Source organism: Canis aureus, chromosome 27 (genome assembly GCF_053574225.1).
Source record: "Canis aureus isolate CA01 chromosome 27, VMU_Caureus_v.1.0, whole genome shotgun sequence".
Classification (NCBI taxonomy): Eukaryota; Metazoa; Chordata; class Mammalia; order Carnivora; family Canidae; genus Canis; species Canis aureus.
In genome coordinates this window covers 25,974,533-26,000,783 of record NC_135637.1, presented here as the reverse complement: position 1 = coordinate 26,000,783, position 26,251 = coordinate 25,974,533, and the positions used below count along the sequence as shown (strand labels likewise).

The 26,251-nt window shown below is 44.2% G+C and overlaps 1 protein-coding gene across 5 annotated transcripts in view; it reads right to left on the bottom strand.

Annotated features, from left to right (window-relative positions):
- KREMEN1 (kringle containing transmembrane protein 1) overlaps positions 1-24,761 on the bottom strand; it is a 73,766-nt gene extending 49,005 nt beyond the window's left edge. Inside the window, exons 1-4 of one of the 5 annotated variants that reach the window (XM_077874199.1) lie at positions 21,826-21,920; positions 18,343-18,423; positions 5,357-5,519; positions 1,196-1,287 (exon numbers count right to left, since the gene is read on the bottom strand). In XM_077874199.1, coding sequence (XP_077730325.1) covers positions 1,196-1,287; positions 5,357-5,519; positions 18,343-18,379 — 292 coding nt within the window. In that variant the 5' untranslated portion in view covers positions 18,380-18,423; positions 21,826-21,920. Of the gene's footprint in view, positions 1-1,195; positions 1,288-5,356; positions 5,520-18,342; positions 18,424-21,825; positions 21,921-23,842; positions 24,512-24,603 lie in introns of those variants that run through there. The other 4 variants (XM_077874196.1, XM_077874197.1, XM_077874198.1 and 1 more) reach the window with 4 other exon arrangements.
- Positions 24,762-26,251: the final 1,490 nt, after the last annotated feature.

Below are 26,251 nucleotides of genomic sequence, written 5' to 3'. Positions count from 1 at the left end.
CGTGAGTTGAGTGAGAGGTCCCAGGTCCCCCGCAGACTTCCCATATTACTCTATATGCACAGCCTCCAGTCCTCCTGAGGAGTGAGAAAGGTGGCAGGGCAAGGAGTGAGGATAAATAATATGGAAAAAACAACCCAGGTAGAATTATTATGAATGCACGATCCCTTTCCTCAGCTCTAGTAACTAAAAAAACCTGTTCCCCTTGGCATATTTGGAGATGTTACGGGGGCTCAGTCAGTTAAGGATCTGATTCTTGATTTTGGCTCAGGTCATGATCTCAGGCTTCTTAGATTGAGCTCTGTGTTGAGCTCCATGCTAGGCGTGGAGCCTGCTTAATATTCTCTCTCTCTCCCTCTGCCCCTCCGACCCCTCTCTCTCAAAAAAGAAAGAAAAAAAGATCTGACGAACACTACATTAATAAACTCCTTCCAGTTCTGGTTTTGGATTCTATACTTTAAGCCTTCCTATAATATTTCCTACCTTTTTTTCAAGTATCTTCCTAAGAATCCCTGCCACCGCACATATTCCCTGAGGGTCATGGTATCTTTTTACCTTTGTACCTTGTATATAATAAACAAATGAATGAAGGCAACAGCTAAAAAACAGGCATTGGCATAAAAGGCTAAAGAAACTGGGTTTTTCATAGTAGAGAGGGATGAGGTATGAGTTATCATGACAACAGAACATCTTTATACTTACATGAGGAAAAGGACAATCACACTGGTGTTGGAGGGGATCAATGAGGTATTTCCCAAATACCATTTTTCAGGGGAGATAGTGCATCAAATGCAAATAATAAGTAGTGTCATAGTTTAGTTTTACTGTCTATAAAGGATTCTTCATTCATTCTAGACAATTCATTCCCTAAAGCGTGAGGTAGTTTTGTTTCCCTGGCGTTCTACTGAGCTCTTGCCATCTCTCTATCCATGAATGAATCCACGTGAGGAAATTAAGTAGAATTAGAAATTCTGGGTGGACTTATCCATTAAGGGAACGGGTCCTAGGGAAACCAGGCATTCTATTCCTGAAAAGCCTCAACAAGAGGAGGAAAATCTTCAGCCCAGGATGGCTTCTCCTTTCACCTGCTTCATGAAATCCACCTGCCTGAACAACCTGCCCTCTGGGAGTGGCCTTTCACTCTGTACCCTCGGTGCTCAGTGTCCTGAAACCTGCAGTGGGTGCATGAGAGCCTTACTCTGGCAAGCAGGAATCTCGCAGTACTTCCAGTAGACACCGTCCTCGTGCTCTGCCACATAGCACCAGGGGCTCACATCTCCATCTGGATTTCTGTCGGGGCAAGGACACACAAGTAACATTTCTGTCATGTTAAGTCAACTGGTCCATTGCTTTTCAAGTTTACCAAAATGGAACTTGTCAACTTCTGTATTATTTCTTTTTTTTTTAATTTTTATTTATTTATGATAGTCACAGAGAGAGAGAGAGAGAGAGAGAGGCAGAGGGAGAAGCAGGCTCCATGCAGGGAGCCCAATGTGGGATTCGATCCCGGGTCTCCAGGATCGCGCCCCGGGCCAAAGGCAGGCGCCAAACCGCTGCGCCACCCAGGGATCCCCCCTCTGTGTTATTTCTAATAATTGGTATGTATCTCAGTGCTATTTCTTTTGAAGAGAAAAAGGGGGGCACCTGGCTGGCTCACTCTGAAGACCATGCAGCTCTGGAACTCAGGGTCATGAGTTCAAGCCCCACATTGGGTGTAGAGATTATTTAAAAAAGAAGAAGAAGAGGGATGTCTGGGTGGCTCAGCAGCTGAGCATCTGCCTTTGGCTCAGGGCATGATCTCAGGTTCAGGGATCAAGTCCCTTTTCGGGCTCCCTGTGAGGAGCCTGATTCTCTCTCTGCCAATGTCTCTGCCTCTCTCTCTCTTTCTCTCTCTGTCTCTCATGAATAAATAAATAAAATCTTTTAAAAAAGAAAGAAAGCAAGCTAAGACAGTTTCAGTCAGAACATGCATTCCTATGATCCTGATACCAACTTCTGATGCAGCAGCAATATGTTTTAAAGGTTTAGGTAACATTTCTAAAATGCTCTTTAAGGTTTTTCAACTCAAGAGTGCCCTGACAATAACGAGCCATCCTTCTGAAACAGACTCCAAAACAGCCAGGGTTACCACACACACAGAAAAGCCTTGCCTCTCCTCGGCGTTCTCAGCTCCCTTTCTTTCGATTCAGAACACTGGAAACCTGACACTCCGGTTAGTCCGGAACTGGGCATAAAGACCCTGCAGCGGGAGCAGTGGGGCCGCCCCTATCAGGCCTGAGACGGATAAACCTATTGTGAGGCCCAGAAGATAAGCCGCCCTGAAGCACAAAGGGTCCTTTCAGTTTTTGTGCCCAAAGGCAGGTGCCAGCGCCAACTCTGCTCTTCCCTGTCCCTCTGCCTTCCCCTCTAATCCAGATCCGTCGAGCTCAGAGAAGTGCATTCCCATCACTCGCCATCTCGCAGACATCTCCACTGCGATGAGTCTGGCACCAGAGCACAAGACAAACATGGTGTCGGATGTCAGCCGAGAAATCAAAGCAGGAAAACTTGTACAAAGCCCTTCTTTAAACAGTTTTTCACTGTCATCTTCCTCCCTCTATTCGGTGTACAGCTTTGATGTAGTATTTGGTAAAGACCTTAGAAAACAACTGTTTGTTATCAATGTCAAAACCATTCTGAAAAGCATCAGAATAGCTTAATAAAGAATAAGCAAATTCATCTTGGATTTCACAGCAGTGCAAAAACAAAAGGCCTGGACTCACTGATGTGATGAGAATCAACATTTCGGCCTCCCTTTTTTTCTGAAGTAGAAACTGGTAGTTCAGGTCTGGTACATTCCATCAAGTCAAAGGAGAGGCTGCTGCTGGCCAGGGCTGAGGAGAAAGATGATTCCCTCCAGGCTCTCACAGTGAACTATGTGCATTTCTGGGAGCCTGTGTAGGGCTGGGTGCTAATCTGTGAGAAAAGACTTTCTTTTTCATAGGAATTAAACCTCTTTGGAAATTTAAAATTTACCTTAAAGTCGGGCTTAATCCAGGAGCTTTTTTTTTTTTTTTAAAGGTTTATTTATTTATTCATGAGAGATAGAAAGAGAAAGAGAGAGGGGGGCAGAGACACAGGCGGAGGGAGAAACAGACTCCCCATAGGAAGCCCAATGCGGAACTCGATCCAGGACCCTAGGATCACACCCAGGAGCCAAAGGCAGACACTCAACCGCTGAACCACCCAGGTGTCCCCCCAGGAGCTCGTCTTAGAAGTCGTGTTTGATAGAAAGCAACAGAATAATAGCATAAACTAGTAGCCCACTACCAAGAGACACTTTGGAACAAGAATTTAAGTAACGTGTAAAAACAAACAAACACACAAAAATCCCAAACACTGGTTTCTCTTCCCAACCCAACCCAACTATTTCTATGAATAGCAATAGAGAAAGAAAGAAACCAGAGATAGAGTGAGGTTAATTGCTTTAATTATGCAAAAAATATTTTAATGAATATGTATAACTCTGAAAGTAAAATGTAAAAGAATGAGTTGAGTGTGTGTAAATTTTAACAATAAAATGCAACAGATAGCAAAATGTGAAGTAATACGAACTCTTACCTCTGGGAAATGGGGCTTGTCGAGGATTTCAGGGGAAAGTTGTCAAATGAGAGACTTTATTTAAGCAATATTCATCTATAATTTTTGAGAATTTTTTTGGAAAAGCTTTTAACATTTTTATAGTAACAAATAAAAAATAATCCAACAGCAACTGTGGGGAAATGGCCAGTTGGAACAAATTAGAGCAGAGGTAAAGGAGAGAGCTATAGGCACAGGGGTAACCTGGATGACAGGCCTGGGACTTCAAGACATCCACAAGGGTCCTCGAGTGTTAGCAAAGGTACATAGAGAGAGAGGGTAAACAGTGTGGCCCATGCAATGCAGGTATGAATATGGTGGCTCACCTGGGTTGACAGTACCATGGTTGAGATTCCAACATACTGGTAGAACCAGGGACATAGCATATGGCTCACAGTGTAGCTCAGTGATCATTTCTCTCTGTCCTCATGGCTCAAGAGGCTGCCTTTGTACCTGTCCTAATAATAACTAAATTCGACACAGTGCTGAACCACGAGTCACATTATCAGGATCTTGAGTATAAATAGCTTAAATGTAGCTATAACTGAAAGTGCTTAGAATCTTTCTTTGCTCTTGTCCCTATAGACCAGTGATTCTTTTTTTTTTTTTTTTTTTAAGATTTTATTTATTTATTCATGAGAGACACACACAGAGAGAGAGGCAGAGACACAGGTAGAGGGAGAAGCAGGCTCCATGCAGGGAGCCCGACGTGGGACTCCATTCCAGGTCTCAGGATCACACCCTGGGCTGAAGTCGGTGCTAAACCACTGAGCCACCCGGGCTTCCCTAGACCAGTGATTCTTAACTTGTTTTGGATCACTGCTAACTTTGAGAATCTAATCAAAGTCATGGATCATCTCCGTGGAAAACTGCAAGTACACATCTGAAGCACCTTGGATCTCAGGTGAAGTTACCAGACTCTTGTATCTCAGGTGAAGATCTCAGGTAGAGTCTGCCAGAGTCAGATAGGAGGTTAAGACCAAAGAAACACCTTATTCTAAGGAAAGAAAGGAAACATCACAAATCTAATGGCTATAGCTGCTCCCAGAGCAAGGTTATTGTGGGTTGGCAGGAGGTGGGATAATGTAGGACAACTTCCTTTGCTCAGAAGCAGAGGGAGGTTTGGATCACAGATGGTGCTCTGCTTGACCACCACATTCACAGTAGCTTAGAAAGCTTTGCTACCTATTGTTCACTGATAGGGCCAACTAAGAAAGCCCTTCCCAAGAGACATGTAAGTGATTGTACAGGAAAGCAGAGCTCTGAAAGCCTTTGTATCAAAGCAATCTCAGTTGAAAAGAGTGGTAGACTCTGTATGTGTATGTATATACACACATACACACACACACACACACAAGCAAGGTGTGGGAGGAAGATTTTTAAAATAGTAACAAGAAAGGCTTTCTGAGTTGGCCAAGAGGAGACAAAGAAGCTTTCCGTAGTTGTGAGCTATGCTGGAAGGGACTGGAAAAGAAGGTCAAAGATTTTCTTTTTAAAGCACTGTGTGGGGGGATCCCTGGTGGTGCAGCGGTTTCGCGCCTGCCTTCAGCCCAGGGCGTGATCCTGGGGTCCCGGGATCGAGTCCCGTGTCGGGCTCCCTGCATGGAGCCTGCTTCTCCCTCCTCCTGTGTCTCTGCCTCTCTCTCTCTCTCTCTCTCTCTGTCTATCATAAATAAATAAAAATAAATCTTTAAAAAAATAAATAAATAAATAAATAAAGCACTGTGTGGTCCCATCTTACCTGCAATAATTATGCTCGCCTAGGCCCCCCTCCCCATTGGGGTATTTCAAAGTGTTGTATGGATGCTGGAAAGTCTCGTTCCAGAACAGGCATGGCTTCCCGCCTTGTAGCGCCGTCCAGTTCTGCGTTCCCCTATAATCTGCACCATTGGCTGTGAAACATTCTAGGAGAAAGAAAAGACAGGGAAAACTAATTTTCTGGCAACATCCATAGTCTCCTCCCTCTCTGGTCGATGTTTTATTTGTTTTGTTTGGACTCAGCTGGAAATGGATAGTGTCTTGCTAGATCCTGGACACCACGAAATTAACACTGCTAGGGCTGAGTAAATCTGAAATGCAGTCCCCTCCAAATGCTGGGCTAGCCTTGGCATTAGCTTGTCTATAGACACTTTACAGATACTTTTCCCCTAAAGTATACAGATCCCAACTAGGATATAAACAGGGAGCTGAAATGTATTGAAGCCCATGAAGTGAACCAGGAAACCCCCAAATCTGGGAACAGTTGGTAAGAGCCATCACAAGGGATTCTGGGTGCTTGGAGGGGGGCACTGGTCTCGCCAGTGTCTCTGTGTGGTAACTAGAACCAGGTCACCAGCTGTAAGTGAGCTCTCCCCTACAGTCTGAAAGGCTGCACTGACACTTGGATTTAATAAGACCATCGGATACAGCAACGCTTTGGAATCCCAATCACACAAGTCTGGGAATGACTCACATTCCCTGGTAATGAAGAACAGTCCTCCCAACACTGTTTTAGATAGAGATGCAACAGAATAGATAGTTAACAAGAGGGAACAGGGGCCAACTTGGCATTTTCTCTCACCTCTTTCCGAAATTCCTCCCTACAAGACACACTGAATATTATCTCAGGTCCGTTTAATAAAATGACAAAATCCTTGCAGGTGCAGCAATGTGCTTCTAAAATCTGCTTCTCAGACTTTGGGGGGGGGATGGGAACTGAGGCTGATAGGATTTCCCCCCACATATTGCATGCATTAAATTCACAGAGGTTCATGAGAAAGGCACAGTACAAAGAGCAATTTTTAAAAATTAGCTTAGTTGAAACTGACAGATAGAAATACTTCAAACACTTCTTTAAGATGTATCACTAGGAACCTGACAATCTGGGGGAGTTACACTGACATTCTCAGCTTTCTTTCTTTCCTTCCCCCGGCATGCACTGACCTATAACTTCCGGTATGAAGGACTCAGCCCCGTCTCCAGAGCAGTGCATGTGCCTGTTCCAACCTAAGCATGTGAACAACATGAGCACATCTACATTCTAGAAGATATTTCTTTTTTTTTTTTTTTTTTTTTTTGGTTTTTGGCGATATTTCTTTTAATATTTAAAATCTATCCACAAACCATCTCTCTTCCTGTACCTCCTTCCTCCCTCGATCTGGGCCCTTTGTTTTGTCTGGAATAGCACGGTTTTATGGACAACCAAAATAACCTGGATTTCCAGGCCACACAGAACATCATAGCAATTTATCATGCTTGGTGTGACATTCATATGTTACAGTCAGTGCAACTCATCAGGTACCAAAACAACCAAACACTCTACCCAGAGTGTGCATAAATACAAAAGTTCAAAGGTAATTGAAGGAGGCAGCTCAGTGTAGCATAAAATACACCGAACCAAGAGGCAAAGCTCTGGTTTCTTGTCCTGGACCTGCTGCTGGCCAGCTGTGCGACCTTGGATGAATTGCCATTGTCCACAGCACCAGTAACGCTTATGTGGTATTTTACCATGTGCCAAGCTCTGCTCTAAATGTTTTATAAATATCAATTTCCTACCAATCTGGTGGGGAGATCCCTCAATATCCCATTTTACAGTTGGGGCAACTGGGGCACTCAACCACCCCCTACAGTGCCTCTAAAAGGACCCCTTCAGATCATCCTTGCTTTCCCCATACTTTTCCTTACCTCACTTCCCCTCATCAGCAAATCCTGTTGACTTTCTTAAAATATATACCCTGAAAATGCCCTCTCTTTCCCATCTTAGGTGCCACCACTTTAGTCTTGTTCACCATCAGAGGATAGTAGAACCTTGTTCAGAACTCACAGCTTCTATTTCCATGCTCCTGCAATCTGTTCTCTGCACGGTGCTCAAAGTTCCCAGGAAAATGTAAGCACTGGGAACAAAACCCAAACACTTCATCCTTACCTGCAAAGCCTCAGTGATGTGGCCCCAGTCCTTTCTTTTCACGGCACCCTAAGCTCTTCTAGTCACTTGCTATGCTCCCGCCACACTGGTCTGTTTCTAATTCCCTAAACACACCATACTACTTCCTACCCAAATGTTCTACCCCTAATACCTCCCAATGCAGACTAAATGTTACCTCCTCAGAAAACCCATCTTCACCATTTCCACTCCTAGATTTTTGTCTTTCATTTGTTTGCTTCATAGCATTTATTATCACTAGAAATATATATGATCTGCTAGACAGGAAGAAATATTCTGTGTGTGTGTAGAGTTTGAGACTCCCGACTCCAGAGTAAGAGTGGGACCTGGAAACCTGTATTTCTAAAAATCTGCCTAAGTGCTTCTGTTAAGTAATTTGGCTTGGGAACCACTAGACTAGATGATTCTAACTGCATCAAGCCAATCTTTTGCCGATTGCTAGAATTTTAATTGCTATGTGTTAATACATCTTTTATCTCCTACCACAAGTGGTTGAAGAGTTGCCCGGGAGCCAGAAAGGCCAGCCACCCAATGGAAGGCCTTAGGAATAGATAGCAACTTGCAGGATGGTGGGGTCAGTGTTCCCAGAGGCTCAGATGACTTGATTTGTAACACAAAAGAATGTGGTGGCTATCCACACCTGTCAGTCCTGTGAATGGGGATAATGTGGCATCTGAGAGGGGAATAATAGCAAAGTGCAGGTTTGTTTGCTTCAGTGTGTTTCTCCTAGACTCAAATCTTCTTCTCAGATGCATTAGGGAAACAGAGAATATACCATATTTTATGATTATTTTTTTAATGGGTTTGCCCAGTGCATGTCAATTGTGGAAAAAAACAAGGAAAACAGGGGATCCCTGGGTGGCGCAGTGGTTTGGCGCCTGCCTTTGGCCCAGGGCGCGATCCTGGACACCCAGAATCGAGTCCCACGTCAGGCTCCCAGAGCATGGAGCCTGCTTCTCCCTCTGCCTAGGTCTGTGCCTCTCTCTATCATAAATAAATAAAAATTAAAAAAAGGAAAACAAATGTGAATATTCTGGATTAAAGTGATGTGCGCATCTTGATTTCATCACAATACCAAAGGGCACAACGAGGACCCCTCCTCCCTTATTGTCTATTGCTGTAAAACTGACATATAAGCTTTAGCTAGATAAGAAATGGCTTAAACCAATAAAAATAAAATATCACATGGCCAGCTGTATATTTAGGCATTCAGTGAAAGGGAATGAACAAAGGTGATAGATCTCATACCTAGAATATCATTTATTAATCCATTCAACAAGTATTGATTCAGTACATACCATGTGTCTGGCACTGTTCACAGCACTAAGGCTATATTGGTGAACACTGCAGTCATGGAGCTTACACACTAACAGGGGATCCACACTTATAACAAACCAATCAAATTCATATCAGATAGTGAGGAATACTATAAGGAAAAATGGAGTAAGGGGATGGAAACTGACTGGCAGGGGCTCTCTTTTAGAGAGGGTGGGCCAGAAAAGGCCTGGAGAGAAGGAGGCATTTGAGCAGGGATGAGGTCAAAAAAGAGGAAACAGGGGGATCCCTGCGTGGCTTAGTGGTTTAGCGCCTTCCTTTGGCCCAGGGCGCGATCCTGGAGTCCCGGGATCGAGTCCCCCCGTCAGGCTCCCAGCATGGAGCCTGCTTCTCCCTCCTCCTGTGTCTCTGCCTCTCTCTCTCTCTCTACGTCTATCATAAATAAATAAATAAATCTTAAAAAAAAAAAAAAAGGAAACAAAACCATAGAGACAATGTGGGAAGAGCAGTACTGGCAATTGGCACAGCAAATGGAAGACCCCTGCGGGACCCAGCGTGTTTGGCAAGTTTGGGGAACTAAAAGGCAGCTCCTCTAACCAGGATTAGGGTGAGTGGGTGGGAAGTGAATAGGAGGGGGAGGAGAGAAGCCAGGTCAGGATGCACAAGGTCTAGAGCGTTACATAAATCAGATTTTGGCTTTTGTTCTGAGTGTAAAGGGAAGCCAGTGTAGGGTTCTGAGCAGAGAAATTACATGATCTGACTTATCTTTTAAAACAACTGTCTAGCTACTGGGTAGAGGAAGAACTTTAGAGAGGCAGGAACTCAGTGGGGAGATCAAACAGGTGGTTATAGCAGAAAGACAGGCTAGAAAGGATGGCCTGGACCAGGCTGGTGGCTGAAAGGTGGTGAAAAGTGGCTGGATTCTGGATGTGCTTTGAAGGCAGAGCCAAAAGTATTTGCTGGAGTTTTGAATATAGGGTCTGAGAAAAAGAAGAGTCAGCAGAACCCCAAGGACATGGGCCTGAGAGGAAATGCCATTTACTACAATGGAGAGGGCACAAGAGGGGCAGAGTACCTTGAGTGGAACCCAGGGTTTGGCTGTGGATGGGTTAAATCTTAGATACCCTTCAGAACACTGGGTGGAGATACACAGGAAGTAGATGGCTTGATGAGCCAGGAGCTAAGGAAAGAGGCCGAGAGAGACTGGAGCTAGAAATGTGGCAGGAACAGCACGGATGTGTGGAGAGAACAGGATTACTGTGTGTGGAGAGAGAAGACATCTGGGGCTGATTCCGGGGGCCCTGCAACATTTCAGGCAGGGAAAGAGGAGGGCCTGGCACTGATGAGTGAGAAAGTGCGGCCTGGGAAGTGGGAGAAAAGCTAAGAGTGTGTGCGTCTCGGAAGTCTAGGGAGAAGGTGTCAGAGGAAGAAGGAATAATAAACTGTGAACACTGAGGAAACTTCATTTCCTCATTTTCTCTGGCTAGATCCCAATTACCTTACAGAATTCATCTGTTTGACCCTATCCCTCCATGGGAGAACTCTGAAGGTTTTGTTATGGGGATTGAATGGAAACAGCCCTCAAGTTAAACATAAGCCTGACAGAAATTTAGCAATATAGCAAAAAACTTCGATGAGACTGGCATCAGAGCGCCCAGAACACTAATTCCACTCTTCTAAGTTGGTAATTCTTTATCTTTTCCTCTATCACCAAAATTCTCCAAAGTATGGCATATGACATTTATTTTTTAAATTGGAGATGCTAATTTTATTGAAAATTCCCTTGAGATAAGTAGAATCACATTAGGATAATCAAACCTGTGGTTGAGGATCTTGAGCAAATGATTTTATGCCAACCATTTTCTGTAGGACCTGCTACCCTATGAAGGCCTGGAGGTCATGTCCATGGTAGTAAGATCTGTAGGCAAAGACTTCATGTTTGGGTGAAAGCTCAATAGTCCTTCATTGCTAATAAAAGCTAGCTGGAGCTTTCTCTTTTAAAGCTATTATTGAAAAAAAAAATAAAGCTATTATTGTTGGTTATGCTTGGAATTTCGAAGGGTTGGTTAATAAGAAAATACCTGATGTCACATATATTCTAAACTTTGATAGTTATACCTCAAAATCCATAGGATCTCACATATTCACATGCTGTATGTAAAAGTATTTGAAGATTTCAATAATTTTAGAGGCATGAGCTATAGAAGACCTAGAAATACCAAAAAATATTTTCCACATTAAAATTCTCAAAGTCAGTCTACCTCTTGGAGAATTGTTTGAAAAATAGGGACCTGCTCCTCAAACAAATACCACATACACAACATTTACAATTTCAGAAGCACTCATGGAACCTCTTAAGCCCTTCTATGTAGCCCCAAGATCCATGAAGTCTAAGGACCCCCTTAATAAGTGATAGCTAAGGAATACACAGACACACACAGAAACTTATAGGATTGAATATTTAATTTCAAGGGTTATGGAATAGTTTAAATCGAATACTGTTTTGCATGGAAAGCTTCTAGCAACAATGTGGTACAGTTTGGAAAGTGCAGTTAGGGAGACTTACTTGGTTTACAAGCTACAGGTACTCAGCTAACCTCTTTGAGCCTCCATTTCCTCACTTATAAAATGGGGGATTAGGTTAACTACAGCTCAGGGCAACTGGAAGAATTGGAGGATGTGCAAGTAGGTGCCCAATAAATTATTATTATTATTATTATGTAATTATAAATTTTTTTAAAAAATCAAATTTATTATACATTTGAGACCATCCTGATCATATATTTCATTCTGGTCCACAAAAATAGTTATCTATACAAGGCAATATAATCAGAGTAGGTAGGCAGTTCATCCTATTATAATTCTTTTTTTTTTTTTTTTTTTTCCTATTATAATTCTGTTTAAAGTTTTCAGGGTACCATCACCATCAGGATACCATCAGGATAGAAAATATATATAGTGTGAGTTCTGTGCTGAATCCACGCATTCAATGAATAAGAAGTAAGGTTGGGGGCGGGGAGGCATAATGAAGCAAATAAATTTTTCCTAATCAAAATATCAACTGTAAGTGTGATGAAACACATCTTTGTTTATATGTTCTAATGAATTATATGACCCAATATCTGTACTTGGGGCACGTGGGTAGCTCAGTCGGTTCAGTGTCCAACTCCTGGTTTAGGCTCAGGTCATGATCTCAGCGTCATAAGACGGAGCCCGCAGTTGGGCTTCATACTCAGCGAGGAGTCTGCTGGAGATTCTCTCTTTCCCTCTGCCCCTCCCTCTGCTTGCACACACAAGTATTCTCTCTCAAAATAAATAAACAAATCTTTAAAAAGAAATATTTGTACTTATTATAAGTGAGGAAAATGTTAAGTTAATACAGTCCCAGGCAATTTAACTCTGGCAGCTTGTACATGCACAGTATTTTTAAAATTCATGCTTAAAATATTATAATGAGACATTCTTTTAAAATAATTAAAACTTGACATATGAGATAGTGGTAGGAAAGCAGCAGTTAACCAAATGACATTCTGCTCCTTGATAAGATTTAATAAAGTTGAAGAATATGTTCTCAAAGAGTCTCTAAAACTAGATCATTTCTAATTACACTATTTGTCTGAAACCATACTATTGAGAAACAGAAAAATGTTCTCATAGTGACTCTAGAATATTCCTAGTTTTCTGGTAGAATTACTAGTTGGATCTCTATTCATGATGTCTGTGAGAGTTGCTGTTTTTAATTCATCAAAGTTAAGTGTCTGTTAAGGACCACATCAGCATCTCTAGTGATTCTATGTTGGAAGAATTCAGTTGGTTTTGACCCAGTTTGGAATCAACATGAATTAATAAACACTAAACTCAATTATGGCATCTTAAAATAAGACAGTAAAAACATTTTCCAATGGGAATATCTTCTGTTCCTTTAAAAATATCTCTAAAAGCTAGTAAGTGGGTAGAATTATAGAAATACAAGGCTTAAAAAAAAAAAAGAAATACAAGGCTTATGTGGAAAAAGCTCCTTTTAATATTTGGAGGGCAATATAACAGTATTGTCAGATGTCTGCTCAACACAACTACTACTCTGCTGGATTTCTGGTATAGATTGGTGTTCACTGGGAACTTGTAGGTATATCTTCAAAGTTCACGTCCTGGGAAAAACTGCCTTTTGCACACAGACACTCAAAAGCACTACAGGAATGCTTATTTCAGTTATGTGGAGCCCTGAAGTAAAGAGTAAAGAGACACATGACTGTGGGAAGGCAGTAGTACCCAACATTTTCCTACCTCTAGATGGCTGTGGTAAGAGCAGTGATTCCCATGATCATATAGACTTAGGTTATCAGATCTAGACTAGAGAAAGGATAATTGGGGAAGGAGGTTCTCAGTATACACAGTATGTAAAGAGAAAGGACACCAGATAACTAGCTGCACTGTGTGGTTTAAGCAAATCACCTGGACACTTGAGGCCTGTTTCTTCACTTGTGAAACAATGGGGTTTGAGACAGATGGTCTCAATATCCCTTCAATTTAAACTCAAATTTCAAGATTCTATCATAATGGAACTGAAGTTCAAAAATCTAGGATGATGTGACTGGAGTGTACTGATAGCTCAAAATTTCTTCCAACCTTAAAATTCTCTAATTTTAGGGCACCTGGCTGGCTCAGTTATTAGAGCATGTGACTCTTGATCTCAGGGTTCTGAGTTCAACCCCCATGTTGGGTGTAGAGGTTACTAAAAATAAAATCTTATGAAAACACAATAAAATAAAATTCTCTAATTTTACATGTTTCTCTAATGCATGTGACAATTCTTTGGTAAAAAAAAAAAAAAAAGTAACTCACCTTCAATGTGGGCCCTGAATCCATCAAAAAGGTACTTAAGTACTCTTTTTTGCTTAAAAGAAACCACATCTTCAACTAATAAATTATAAAGAAAAAAGAAAAAGAGGGGAATCCTCTAAGTTAATAGAGACTCTTGTCACATCACCTAAACATACCTGGTTTAGATCCCGAGTTAAACTGTAAAACAACTGATGAGACAACCTGGAGAATTTGAACACTGATTACTGACTGAATACTTGATAACATTAAGGAATTATTATTAGTTTTTCTAAGTGTTATGATGGTAACGTATTGTTACTATGTTTTTGAAAAGAGTTCATTTAGAGATACGTGCTGAAATACTTACAGATAAGATGCTATGTCTGAGATTTGTTACAAAATAATCTAGTTGGGAAGATGAAGAAGGTACAAACAAAATAATATTGGCCATGGTTGATAATCATGAAAGTTGGGACATGGATACACATGACTTCCCTACATTCTTCTATTTTTGCACATGTTCTAAATTTCCCATAATAAAAATTTGTTAAAGGATACTGTGAAAACATGTGTTTTATAATTAATTTACCTTAGTTTCTTTTCAAAAACTGTAAACAAACTCAATCAGCTGTAAATTCAGTCATCCAAATTCAAGATAGACATTCACATATCATGTTCTTGGGCTATGTATTTTTTTTTGAAAAATTTTTTTTGGGGGGATATGTATTAAACAGTTGAAATGACCATAGAACAAGCTGTACTTTTGCCCAAAGTAGAATTACTATAAAAATAATCATTCTAGGGATCCCTGAGTGGCTCAGCGGTTTAGCGCCTGCCTTCAGTCCAGGGCCTGATCCTGGAGACCCGGGATCGAGTCCCACGTTGGGTTCCCTGCATGGAGACTGCTTCTCCCTCTGCGTGTGTCTCTGCCTCTCTCTGTGTGTATGTCTCTTATGAATAATAAAATATTTTTTAAAAATCTTAAAAAGTTCTTAAAAAAAAAAGGACTATTCCAAGAAAACTGAACCTACTGTAAATATAAGACCAGAGGTTTAAGTTCAGAAGACCGGTGAAAACACTGTAGAGAGGAGTCCTTATTGTTAGTTATATAAAAAACTGAAAAACAACCCAGAATGCAGTGCTGCTTGGGTACCAACCATTTTTTTCCCCATCTGGCTCTCATCTTGAATATGCTCCACTCCTACCCAGGCAGGACCCACCTGAGAACATGCCATGGTTGCCACTATGAAGGACATGTGTTTCTGCCAGCAACAGTCACCATGAAAATGCAGTAGTGCTTGAGAAATTTAAATCAAGTATGCAGTAGTGCTTTAGGATATTTAAAAAAAAAAAAAAAAAAGAACAAAAAACTATACAATCATCAGATTAAAGACCAAAAGATAGCTTCTGAGAAAGAATCTAGCTCTATAACATATACAGAGAGATAAGGCCAAGCCTCAGTGAAAGAATGGGCACACTCAGACAGAAGTCCTCAGCTCAGAACTTAAGTTTAATGAATTAAACATGGATTTTATTGCCAATACCACCAGAACATATTCTATCATACTTTGGTGATGGTATCTATCCGTATATTTGAGTACAAATGGATCTACTTCAATCATGAAATTTCACAATAAACATAGTTTTCACATAAGGAAACAGGAAGTTTATGTTTTAAAGCTCAAAATTCAGTTCTCTGATGGACAATAACTTAGTGCCTTATGAATCAACTCTAAAGGAAACAAAAACAAGACAAAAAGATGGAACACTACTTGAAAGGTCAGTGTCTAGATCAGATAGCAATACACCCCTGTCGGAACTGGGGGCTCTAAGACAGGTCCCTCAGTGCATGCTGCCACAGCCTGGTCAGACTTGATCTCCTTGAACTTTAACTGCTCAAGAAGCATCTGGAACCTGCTTCCACTAGCACCTCACTCATCTTTGAATCAATAGCAAGTACAGACCACTCAGAATGTGACTGGCAAATATTAGCAAGTATATGGGGAAATTGGGGGGGAAATGCATTATAGACATATTTAGAGTGCCCTGGTTTCCTCACCAACTCAGGACTCTAGGCTAGCCAATCATGACTTACCTAGCAATGACCTATGAGAATATGAGAAGTTCCAGGAAAGTAGGTAAATCAAGTACTTGCTACTTAAACCAGAGAAATCTGCTATTAAAAGGAAATCTATGGCAAAGCTATTTGTAAAAGGGATAATCAACCCCCTCTGTAATGAAAATATACATTTTTATATTCTGAGTTTGCTTTAAGCAAGGAGACCTTGGCACAAATCCACTTTGCCTCACTATCTCTTGACCAACTCTATTTCACACTCTCTGAAACTCTCAATTAGTATTAAAGGAGATAAAACAAACTGACATAATCCAGCTTCTGGACAAGTTTCATCAGTATTGCCTATGCCCTATTGTTAATTTCAGATAGCAAGAAAGTTCCCATATAATGGAGCCCTGGAGGGCAGCCAACACTCCATGGAAGCTAGGCTGTGGGCTATTTAGCTTCCCTTGGTTGATATGGGATGGCCAAATAATATAAGAATTCTTGAGTTGGGAACTGAATAGCAGGTCAACAGCATATCCTTAGAGCACATCTTTAAAGTAAAATCTAAAGCAACAAAGTTGTGGTCTTTTATGAATTGGCACAGGAACGAGTCCTAGTCAGAGATGCTGGGCATACTGTAGGCATGTGGTAGGCACTTGTTAGTTGGTCCCAAGATAAAAATGATTAAAGTGACAACTTTTTAAGGTAATCATTCCCAAATACTACATGAGACAGATTTATAAAAAAAAAAAAAATTATTCATTATCTGATATTTGAATTTAACTGAATGTCTAGTATTTAATCTGGCAATTGTACTCTAGGGAGAGTAGAAACGGTGAATCTCAGACATCCTTATGCCACTTAGGTTTCCAAAACACTGTCAGAAATGCTTACTTGAGGGATCTCTGGGTGGCGCAGTGGTCTAGCACCTGCCTTTGGCCCAGGGCGCGATCCTGGAGACCCGGGATCGAGTCCCACATCGGGCTCCCGGTGCATGGAGCCTGCTTCTCCTTCTGCCTGTGTCTCTGCCTCTCTCTCTCTCTCTGTGTGTGACTATCATAAATAAATAAAAATTAAAAAAAAAAAAAGAAATGCTTACTTGAGAATTCAGATATGGATAATAAAGAGTCTACTTTCTTAAGAGTGAAACAAGATGTTGATTAGAGTTGCCTTCTCCTAGGTCACAGTGAAGGGAAGTACAAAAGAATAATACAATTAGGATGGGGTTTCTTAACCTTAGCTCTACTAACATTTGGAGCCAAACAGTTCAATGAGGGAGGGCTATCCTATGCATTGTAAGATGTTTAGTAGTATCCCTGGCCTCTACCTGCTACATGCCAGTAGCAAATCCTACCCCACCCCACCCTGAGTTGTGACAATTAAAAATGTTTCCAGATATTAGGGGCACCCAGGTGACTCAGTTAGTTAAGTGTCCCACTCATGATTTCAGCTCAGTGGAGAGTTGGCTTGGGATCCCCTCTCTTTCTCCCTCCCCCTTCCCCCACTCATGATTTTTCTCTCTCTCAAAATAAAATCTTTTGGGGTGCCTAGGGTGGCTCAGTCAGTTAAGGATCCAACTCTTAGTTTCTGCTCAAGTCATGATCTCAGGGTTGTGCTTGAGCCCTGCATTGGGCTCCACGCCCAGCTTGAACCTATTCAAGATTCTCTCTCTCCCTCTGGCCATCCCCTACTCTCTCTCTCTCTCTCTCTCTTTAAAAAAAAAAAAAAAAAAAAGTTTTCAGATATTGCCAAATGTCTCCAGGGGGCAAAACCTCCTCCAGTTGAAACCACTGATTTAGAAGAAATGGTCAAATAAACAGAAAGTGTTATATCCATTAACCAGTGGTCACATAACAAAAGATTCTTCTCAAGGGAGAAATTCTCAGCTCACCCAGGGCCCCCTTAAGCCCATAATAAGGATAAGAGGCCTAGTCATTTCAGCTAAGACAATCAAAAACCCTTCATCTGCCACAAGTGCTAGAGAAGAATCTTTGGTGAGCCAAGCCAATGAAGCTCTGCATGGCTATGCACACATCATAGCAAGCAGGGCGTCATACCCAGCCTTTGAAGATGTTCCTTTTAAGTTAACCTCCCTTCCAACTAAACTTTTTCCAAATCTCTTCCTGCCATTTGGAAGTTGAGTGATTCTCAGCTGAAAAGGCCTGTATATACGAGGTGCAGATGGCGGCAGTTACGGCCCTCACCAGATGCTGCAGTCTCTAATTTGATTGAAAGGATATAATTAGACAACAGAAACACTTTAATGAAAGAGCAAAACATGGAGGGAGGGAAGGATTGAAGGCCCTTAACTGATGCCAAAACACCCACCAGTAATAGAGGCTTTGAGTCTGGGGCAAGGGAAGGGGAAAACCCCTTAAAAGGACAGTCCCCATCCTGTTTATTTCCCCATAGACATAGGAATAGGGATTTTATTATTGTAGATTTCCACTGTATTTTATGTGGGAACAATCTGATTAAAACCAGAAGAGTCTTCAGAAGAACATCAAAGAAAAACAAATATGGCTTCTGTGGTCATTATTAAAAATATTTTTACCAGCCCAATAATCTTCTTTGAAGATGAATTTTTATAGATTGAACAGCAGCAAGTAATTTACATACTGTGATGGCACTGGTTAATGATCGCTACCTTGTAGAAGAGGATCACTTGGTCGCCATGTTTTCATGTAACTTTAGGCCACCAAGGAACGTGGACAGTCATTTAACATATCTGTTTGGAAGGCATAAAGAAACCATGCAGAGTTAGTTCTACATGCTGATGCTGCAACCATTTTGAATCATCTTTAAAAGTTGCTTATGCTGTTTTTACTATTTCCTAGCTTTCAGACTTTGAGTGTGAGTATACTGTTCTGGTTTTAACCAAGAATCTAACCAAACTGAAAGAAATCCAGCCCTCAAAGTCTGAAGTTGCTAATGTGGTGTGACACTCGGGTTTGGAAACGGCTGCAGCCTCCTCAGCCCACTAGAAGCAGGGCCCGCCCTTGTGGTAAATTGAACAATAAAAGTTTAATGCTTTGGCGACTTGCCAAGGATTAAATCAGTGGCAAGAGAAACTAGAAGCTGGGCCTAACAGAGAGGCAGCCCCTAGAGGGTCCTGTTGTAATTAGGAGGAATAAGGGCAACCTTGCATGTTAGGTGGCCTAAAATCTTTTGTCTGCCAGGTGCTTCCTAGCACCTAACTTCATTTCTCTTCAAACTGTTGCAAGTCCAGAACGCCCAGCTAGGTTAGTAGGTGAAGCATACGACTCTTGATCTTGGGGTTGTAAGTTCGAGCCCCACACTGGGTGTAGAGATTACTTAAAAATAAAATTGTAAAAAGAAAAATAAACTGTTGCAAGTCCAGGCTAGGGAGGTATTTCCTTAGGAAGAAGAACCAAAAGGGGTGGGTGGGCAGGGAGTGAGAGATTTCCTTAGAGAAGAAGGCAAATTTCGGTATAATGTCTATTTTTGACAAGTATGGACACCCACCCTCCATTTCCACAATGGCCTCTCTCCTTTCTATTTTCAGTCTGAATCCAGGATAATGTCTCAGAGGTGAGGCCTGGGGAAGAAGCCACTGCCATCTTGAGAAGACACTGAAGACAACAGAGAGGGGAAATACAGAGTGAACTAGGGCTGCTCCTCCCGGTCTAACACTTCCAGGTTCTAGCTGGACTCTCCAGATCAAACTGAATATGGAAGGAGTGTCAGCCATTGTTCTGCCCCACGTAGGGCTGCACAGTCAGCCAGTCAGAAACTAACCTGCTAAGTGGCATCAGGGGGCTGGAGATCTCATCTTAAAAACTCCACAGGAAAAAACAAAAAAAAAAAACAAAAACAAAAAAAAAAACTCCACAGGTAAAAAAAAACAAAAACAAAAACAAAAACAAAAAAACAACTCCACAGGTAGTTTTCTAAGGGACACATTCATATCTTCCTCTGTTGTCCTAGAGGAGGCAAAAACTCAGGCAAAGGCTACAAATCCAAACTTCCGGCCTCTCTCAAGTGTTTTGCATTAACTGTTCCACAGTACAGACACAATCAACTTGGTATGTTTGAATGCTTCATTTTGTTTTTTCAAAAATGTTTTAATTAAAACAAAATAATCAGCCATGCTAAGCACATTGTTGTTTTTTAAGGCCATTTTAAAAATGACGACAGAACCATGGAAATAAAATGCAACTGTTTAGGAAAGTGATAAAAGTTTGTTTTCTTCTTCTTCTTCTTCTTTTTCTTTCTTTCTTTTTTTTTTTTAATCTTCCTGGCTGTTTTTCTGTGTCTCAGGCTGGTGCCACCTGCTGCCTGGGCTTTCCTCTGAGAAACAGATCTCTCAATCGTTTGCTCCAAAGCAACATCTGCATAGTTGAACAAACCATGGGCCAGTTCCAAGGCAGACACTATTTTCTGTATGTAGCACACACTGAACCATACTGAATCTTTTTAAAGCATTTTTAAATTATTATTAAAGATCTAAATGTATGTGCATGAACTTCCCCTCATCTTTTTTTTAAATTGTGGTAAAATATACATAAAATTTACCATTTTAACCAATTTTCCTGTATGTCTCTTAAAATTATAATAGGAAAATGTAAAGGGTTCATTTATTCACCAAAAAGAATCCTACTTTTCACCTTTCCCGACCAGTGAACACTGGAAAAAAATCAATACATATGGACCTAGGGCAGGACTTGGAAAAGTACACAGGACCAATCTGGTCCACTCCCTGGTTTTGTATAGCTCATGAGCTAGGAATGGTTTTTAAAATTTTAGATGATTGAAAACAATAAAAGGAATAATATTTTGTGACATATAAAAATTATATGAAATTTTCAAATTTCATTGTCCATAAAGTTTTATTAGAATACACCCACGCCCATTCATTTATATTTGTCTCTGGCTGCCTTTTGCCCTACAAAGTCAGAGTGGAGGGACACCTGGGTGGCTCAGCGGTTGAGCATTTGCCTTTGGCTCGGCTTGTGAACCCGTGGTTGCAGGATCGAGTCCCACGTCGGAATCCCTGCATGAAGCCTGCTTCTCCCTCTGCCTACATCTCTGCCTCTCTGTGTGTCTCTCATGAATAAATAAATAAAATCTTAAAAACAAATGTCAGAATGGAGTAATAGTAATGGACAGACAGTACAGAGCCTACATACAAAGCCCAAATTATTTACTGTCTTACCCCTTACAAAAAATGTCTGCCAACATCTGACCTAAAGTCTCATTACAGGACCCCAATTCTAAACTAAAGGTGCTATATTGCCCATCACCAAAAATTACCCTAATCTGTATACTGTGAAACTATTTAAAGCAATACATTTTCTTTATCATTTATTGCTGTTGCTTCAACTATGCTAAATAGTGATATTATCAATAGTATCTATATTAAGTATATAGACCACCAACTATAGATATATAAACACCAACACTATTTATAGATATATAAACACCAACTTGCTGTTTATTAGTAGTGAGCCTAAAAGGAACTTCTTTTTGCTTTCAGATTTATAAAGGGTCTCATGCATATCTTAAATATTTAAATAGATTTGTCTAGGGCAGCCCGGGTGGCTCAGAGGTGTAACAACGCCTTCAGCCCAGGGCCTGATCCCGGAGACCCGGGATCGAGTCCCACATCAGGCTCCCTGTGTGGGGCCTGCTTCTCCGTCTCCCTGGGTCTCTGCCTCTCTCTCTGTGTCTCTCATGAATAAATAAATAAAATCTTTAAAATAAATAAATGAATACAAAAAAAAAAAGATTTGTCTAGGGGCCAAAACAAATTTTCATAAAAACATCAGAGTTCTTTGATATCACGTCAGTTTTGACAGTTTTGTGTTTCTTAAAATACAGCATAAAAATAACGGGTCAACATAAAAGCAGGAAAGCTAAGTTCACTTTATTCCTATCAGCCCCTGTCATGCATCAGATCAGGTAAACTAACATTAATGACATCTCTAAGAGTGACAGGACTCTGTACAGTAGGAAGCTCTCACTTGTACATTGAACTCATAGGGTTTTATGATAAACATACTACTAGCTAACAGGATGAATGTTACATGAGGATTTAGAAGAAAATGAGCATCATAAAAGGTATTCACAGCAAATGTAACCTGAGTTGAGCAGCTCTGTTGATGCATACCTCAACAGCCCCCAAATGCAGTGAAACATCCAAGCAGGTAGCTTGCCTTCGGTGGAAAACTCAAATAGCCTTCTGTCTTCCTACCTCTAGGCTCTCCCCTGCAGGTAAGTAAATTCCAGATGGGAGGAGCTCACTTCAGAGAGCCCATCAGCCCTATGGCCCTGGCAGCCTTCCTCCTTGAAAAGGGAGTCTAGAGTCTATCATCTTCCTCCTTATCAGTTGTGAAGGAAAAGAGAATCTCAAAGGAAGAATGGGGAGGAGAAGGGAAATCATTTGGGGTTGGTTATACACTGTAATTAGAACTCGCATTGACGGGGAATGAGCTAACTGTTTTTATAAAGTCAGCATTCAAAAATGCAAACCACCAGTAATTTAAATATTATAAAATTGTGCAGAATATAAGTATTGAAATAATTTTTTCCATCCACAAAATTTTAGAGAAAATTACAGTATCAAAAAATATATAATGGCAAGTTTGGCACATCCTCAAGGATTTAAAAAGCTAGTAGGCAGTCTTGAGACAGGATGTGATCCTTTAGACCATGTGGTATCTCCCTAAAACTGCTTCTGGAACTAAAAAAGAGTCACTAAAGCCCTGGTATACCTGGATGAATAGGAAAAATTGCTGGTGAAGCTTACTGAGGCAGAAACTTGGGCTACTTATCATAAATCGTCTCACAATGGTTATTTATTTGTCCCTAATTCAGACTCCTAAATAAAAGTACACCAGGGTTTGCGATTCCAACTGCCTAAGAGTTGCTACACTTGACCCCTCCTAGCAAAGCAAAGGTGCCCGAGGAGAGGATGCCACCTTCTAACAAACATAAGCAGAGCTGGCTCACTTAACTATGACTCTGCCCTTTCCAGAAGGCGAACCAGTTTATTTCCACCCATACCTCTGTCTCTGTAGAGGACATTAAATCCTGACCACACAGATGGCAAAGTGGAGCTAAGGGGTTACTAGGTTACAGTTATGTTGACATATCCTGGCTCTCGGAAAGTTTCTCCTTCATTCCTGACATACAGCAAATAGCAGAAGTGATCAAACTTCTGTAGCAGTTTTTATAGAAGCCCCGTTGAAATCTGCCCATCACTCAGAAACCACTTCCTGAGCCTAAGGTCTACAATACTTGGAGAGACCCCCTTCTGCTGATCTAAAGCCAAGCTCTGCCTTTTACAGGGCTTAATCAGACTGGAAGCTCAGCGCCTTCTCAGGGCAAATGAGGTGTCTAGCACTTGGTGAACTGTGAGGCACTATAAAAAGTATTATTAAAATATGTTTATTGACTGCCGTCTATATGTGGGTGTTAGCTGAAGTATATAATTTAATTTTCGAAACAACAAGCAAAGGGAGTTCTCATTTTCCTCCCTTTACAGAAGAGGAAACTGAGGCTTAGACAGCTGAGTCATGGCCTGAAGTCACACCGTAAATGACAACACCCAGTCCTATCTTTTTCACTCATCCAAGCTGGTTAAGTAAACAAAGCAACTCTTGAGTTTTCTTTCAGCAACAAAACCCTGTCTTTCCAACATCACAGTCTGTGACTTTGGGTGGAGAACCCTCAGCTGGTTTTCCTACTGCCGGCAAACCGGTAATGAACCCTTCCCGCCCCTTTCACGAAGGCCCAATTCTCAACACCCAAACAACCTGCACAGAAATGTAACTGGGCCAGACAACGCCCTCGTGCCTGCTCCTCACTTGGAAAGAGTTCTGCTGCTGCAAAGAAGGGTGTGTATGGAAGCTAAGTGAAGTCCCAGCTTCCACCCTAGTCCAGAGCCCCACCTCGGAAGACCTGCCCTTGGCCTTGGCCTGGGGAGTGAGTGACCCTGTTTAAGGTGTGGGATTACCTGGGAAATGGGGCTCTGCAGTGCACCTTCGGGATAAGCACCCTAAGATTTGTAGGGGGGGTTCCCATTACCCCTTCCTTCCTCTCTCCGAGCTAGGCCCGCACCTGGGTTTGGGGAGGCTCAAGGCGGCCCCGGAGGTAAGGAGGGGGCGTCCTGGCTGGGTACGGACCTGCCTCTTGCAGGGCGAGCAAGTCAACTCCTCTCCTCTCCAGGCAGAAATTACAGCGTCGGGCAAGCGGACGCAGCCGGGGACGGGGAAGAGGGGCTGGGCGCCCCGCCGCGCTCGCCTCCGCAGCGGCTCGGGAGCCCCGAGGCGCGGGGGCGTCGCAGCGGAGCGGGCGGAGGGGATCCCCGCCGGGGGGAGTCCCTGAGGGGCTCGGGGAGGCGAGGTAGCGTCGCCAGGCGGGGAGCGCCGCTGAGAGACAGGACGGGGTCCCGGGAGGTGCCGGGGCAGCAGGGGGCATCCTGGCCCCGGGGGAGTCGCTGAGGAACTTGAGCGGAGGGTCCTGGGTCCTCGGGCTGAGGAGACGGCCCGGCCCGGGGGGCGTCGCTGAGGGGCCTGGCTGAGGGGTCCCGGGAGGGGGTCCTGAGGCAGGGGGCGCCCGGCCGGGGGGCGTCGCTGAGGGCCGGGAGCTGGGGGAGCTCGGGGTGCTGAGGCGGGGACCGCCCCGGCCGGGGGCGTCGCTGAGGGGCCTGGCTGAGGGGTCCCGGGAGGGGGTCCTGAGGCAGGGGGCGCCCGGCCGGGGGGCGTCGCTGAGGGCCGGGAGCTGGGGGAGCTCGGGGTGCGGAGGCGGGGACCGCCCCGGCCGGGGGCGTCGCTGAGGGGCCGGGGGAAGGAGTCGGGGAGGCAGGGGCTAGGGGGCCGGGCCTGCCCGCGTCGCCCCTCGGGCGAGCTCGGCGCAGGGCGGGCGCCGGGGCTCGCTCACTCACCGGGTCCGGGGCCGAGGCCGGGGCTGGGCGCGGGCCGGGCCGCCAGCGTGAGCGCCGCGGCGGAGAGCAGGGCGAGGCGGGCGGCGGGCGGCGCCATGGGCCGTCAGTGCGGGGCCCCGGGGCGCGGCCCGGGGGAGAGGGGGCAGCGTGGGGAGCCGGGGGCGGCCATGGGAGCGGGACGCGGGGCTCGGGCGTGGCCCCGCCCCGGCCGCCCGGCCGCCCCGCCCCGGCCCGCCCTCCCCAGCGCCGCCACCGCCCCGGCCGTGCGGGGCCCGCCCGGCTCCGCCGCGAGACCCGAGGGGCGGAGCCGAGGGCGCACGCCCTCCCCTCCCGGTGCGCGCGCCGCGCCTGCCGCTCACGCTCCAGGCCCCGCCCACAGCCCCGTCCGCACCTGTGCCCGCCCCCACGCAGCACGGTATTGGCCCGACTGAGGGGCGGGGCCAGCAGGTGAGGGCGGGGTCCGGGGCTCCGCCTCCGAGTCCCCACGCGGAGCTTTGGCGGGGCGGGAGCAGGCCGGGCGCCCAGTGACCTTTGCTCCACCCTCATTCAGGTCGTGACCCACACGCGAGCTCAACCGCAGGGGTAATAATCAGAACAGCAGTTTGCAAACCGCTTTTCCCTGCTTGGCTCATCGTAGTGGTTTTTAAAAAAGGGCGCTCTGGAGTCGGTCTGTCCAGGTTCACATTCCACTCGGTCACCTGTAAGACCTTGGGCCGGTTTAAGAAAAAAAAAAAAAAAAAAAAAAAAAGCTCTCTTATCTCCGCTTCTTCATCTGTTAAATGGGGGCGTTGATAGCATACTCCCAAAGGGTTCGTACTAAACGAAGCAGTACGTGGACACTTTCACACACGCACAGTAGGAGCTTAGTAAATGCTGAGTCCCTTCCACCATCCCAGTTCTTGCAGCCGCAAAGGAGGCAGCGTACTGAACCCTGGTTCCGGATCTCATCGCACATCCTCTGTCAAGTGGGGCAAGTTGCCTGCTCTGCTGAGCCTCAGTCGTCTGCAGAATGGGAATGTACAATAATAATAAGAATAGTTTAAATCTTCTCAAGACTTGATGAGATAGAAGGAAGTAAAGCGCCCACGGAGTCTGGAAGTGGACGGGGCAAGGATGCTTTCTTGCAGACTGGGACACTGAGGCTCGAGAGCGCCTGGCTGAAACTCTCGGACCCCGCGTGGCAGGCCCTCGCCGTGGCCCGCAAGGTCTCCCCCGGCTGCACTCTGGGTCTAGTCCCCGGCCTCCTCCCCCCCCCCCCCGCACTCCCCCGGGCAGAGAGGAGTTTCCTTCTGCTCCCGCCTAAAGCGCCACGGTGACGCCCCTCGGGGCAGGTCCGGGCGGCGCGCCGGCCGCTTTCAAGTCCCCGGTCCCGGGCGTGCAAGCGCGGGCCTGTGCCTTGCGCGGCGGCGGGAGCTTCTGCCCTCTTGTGCAGACTCGCCGCGCCCGGAGCCGGGCTGGGGCCGTCCCCTCCCCCGCGGGCTCCGGGGCCCACCCTGGGTACGCGGCCCTTGCGCCCCGCGCCCACTCCAGAGGCTGCCCCCCCCACACACAACCTGCTCCCCAGCTGTTTCCAGGGCCGGGCCCCAAAGGTGCGGGTACCTCCCACGAGGCCTCTCAATCTTGGTCCCTCTCCACCCACACGACCCAG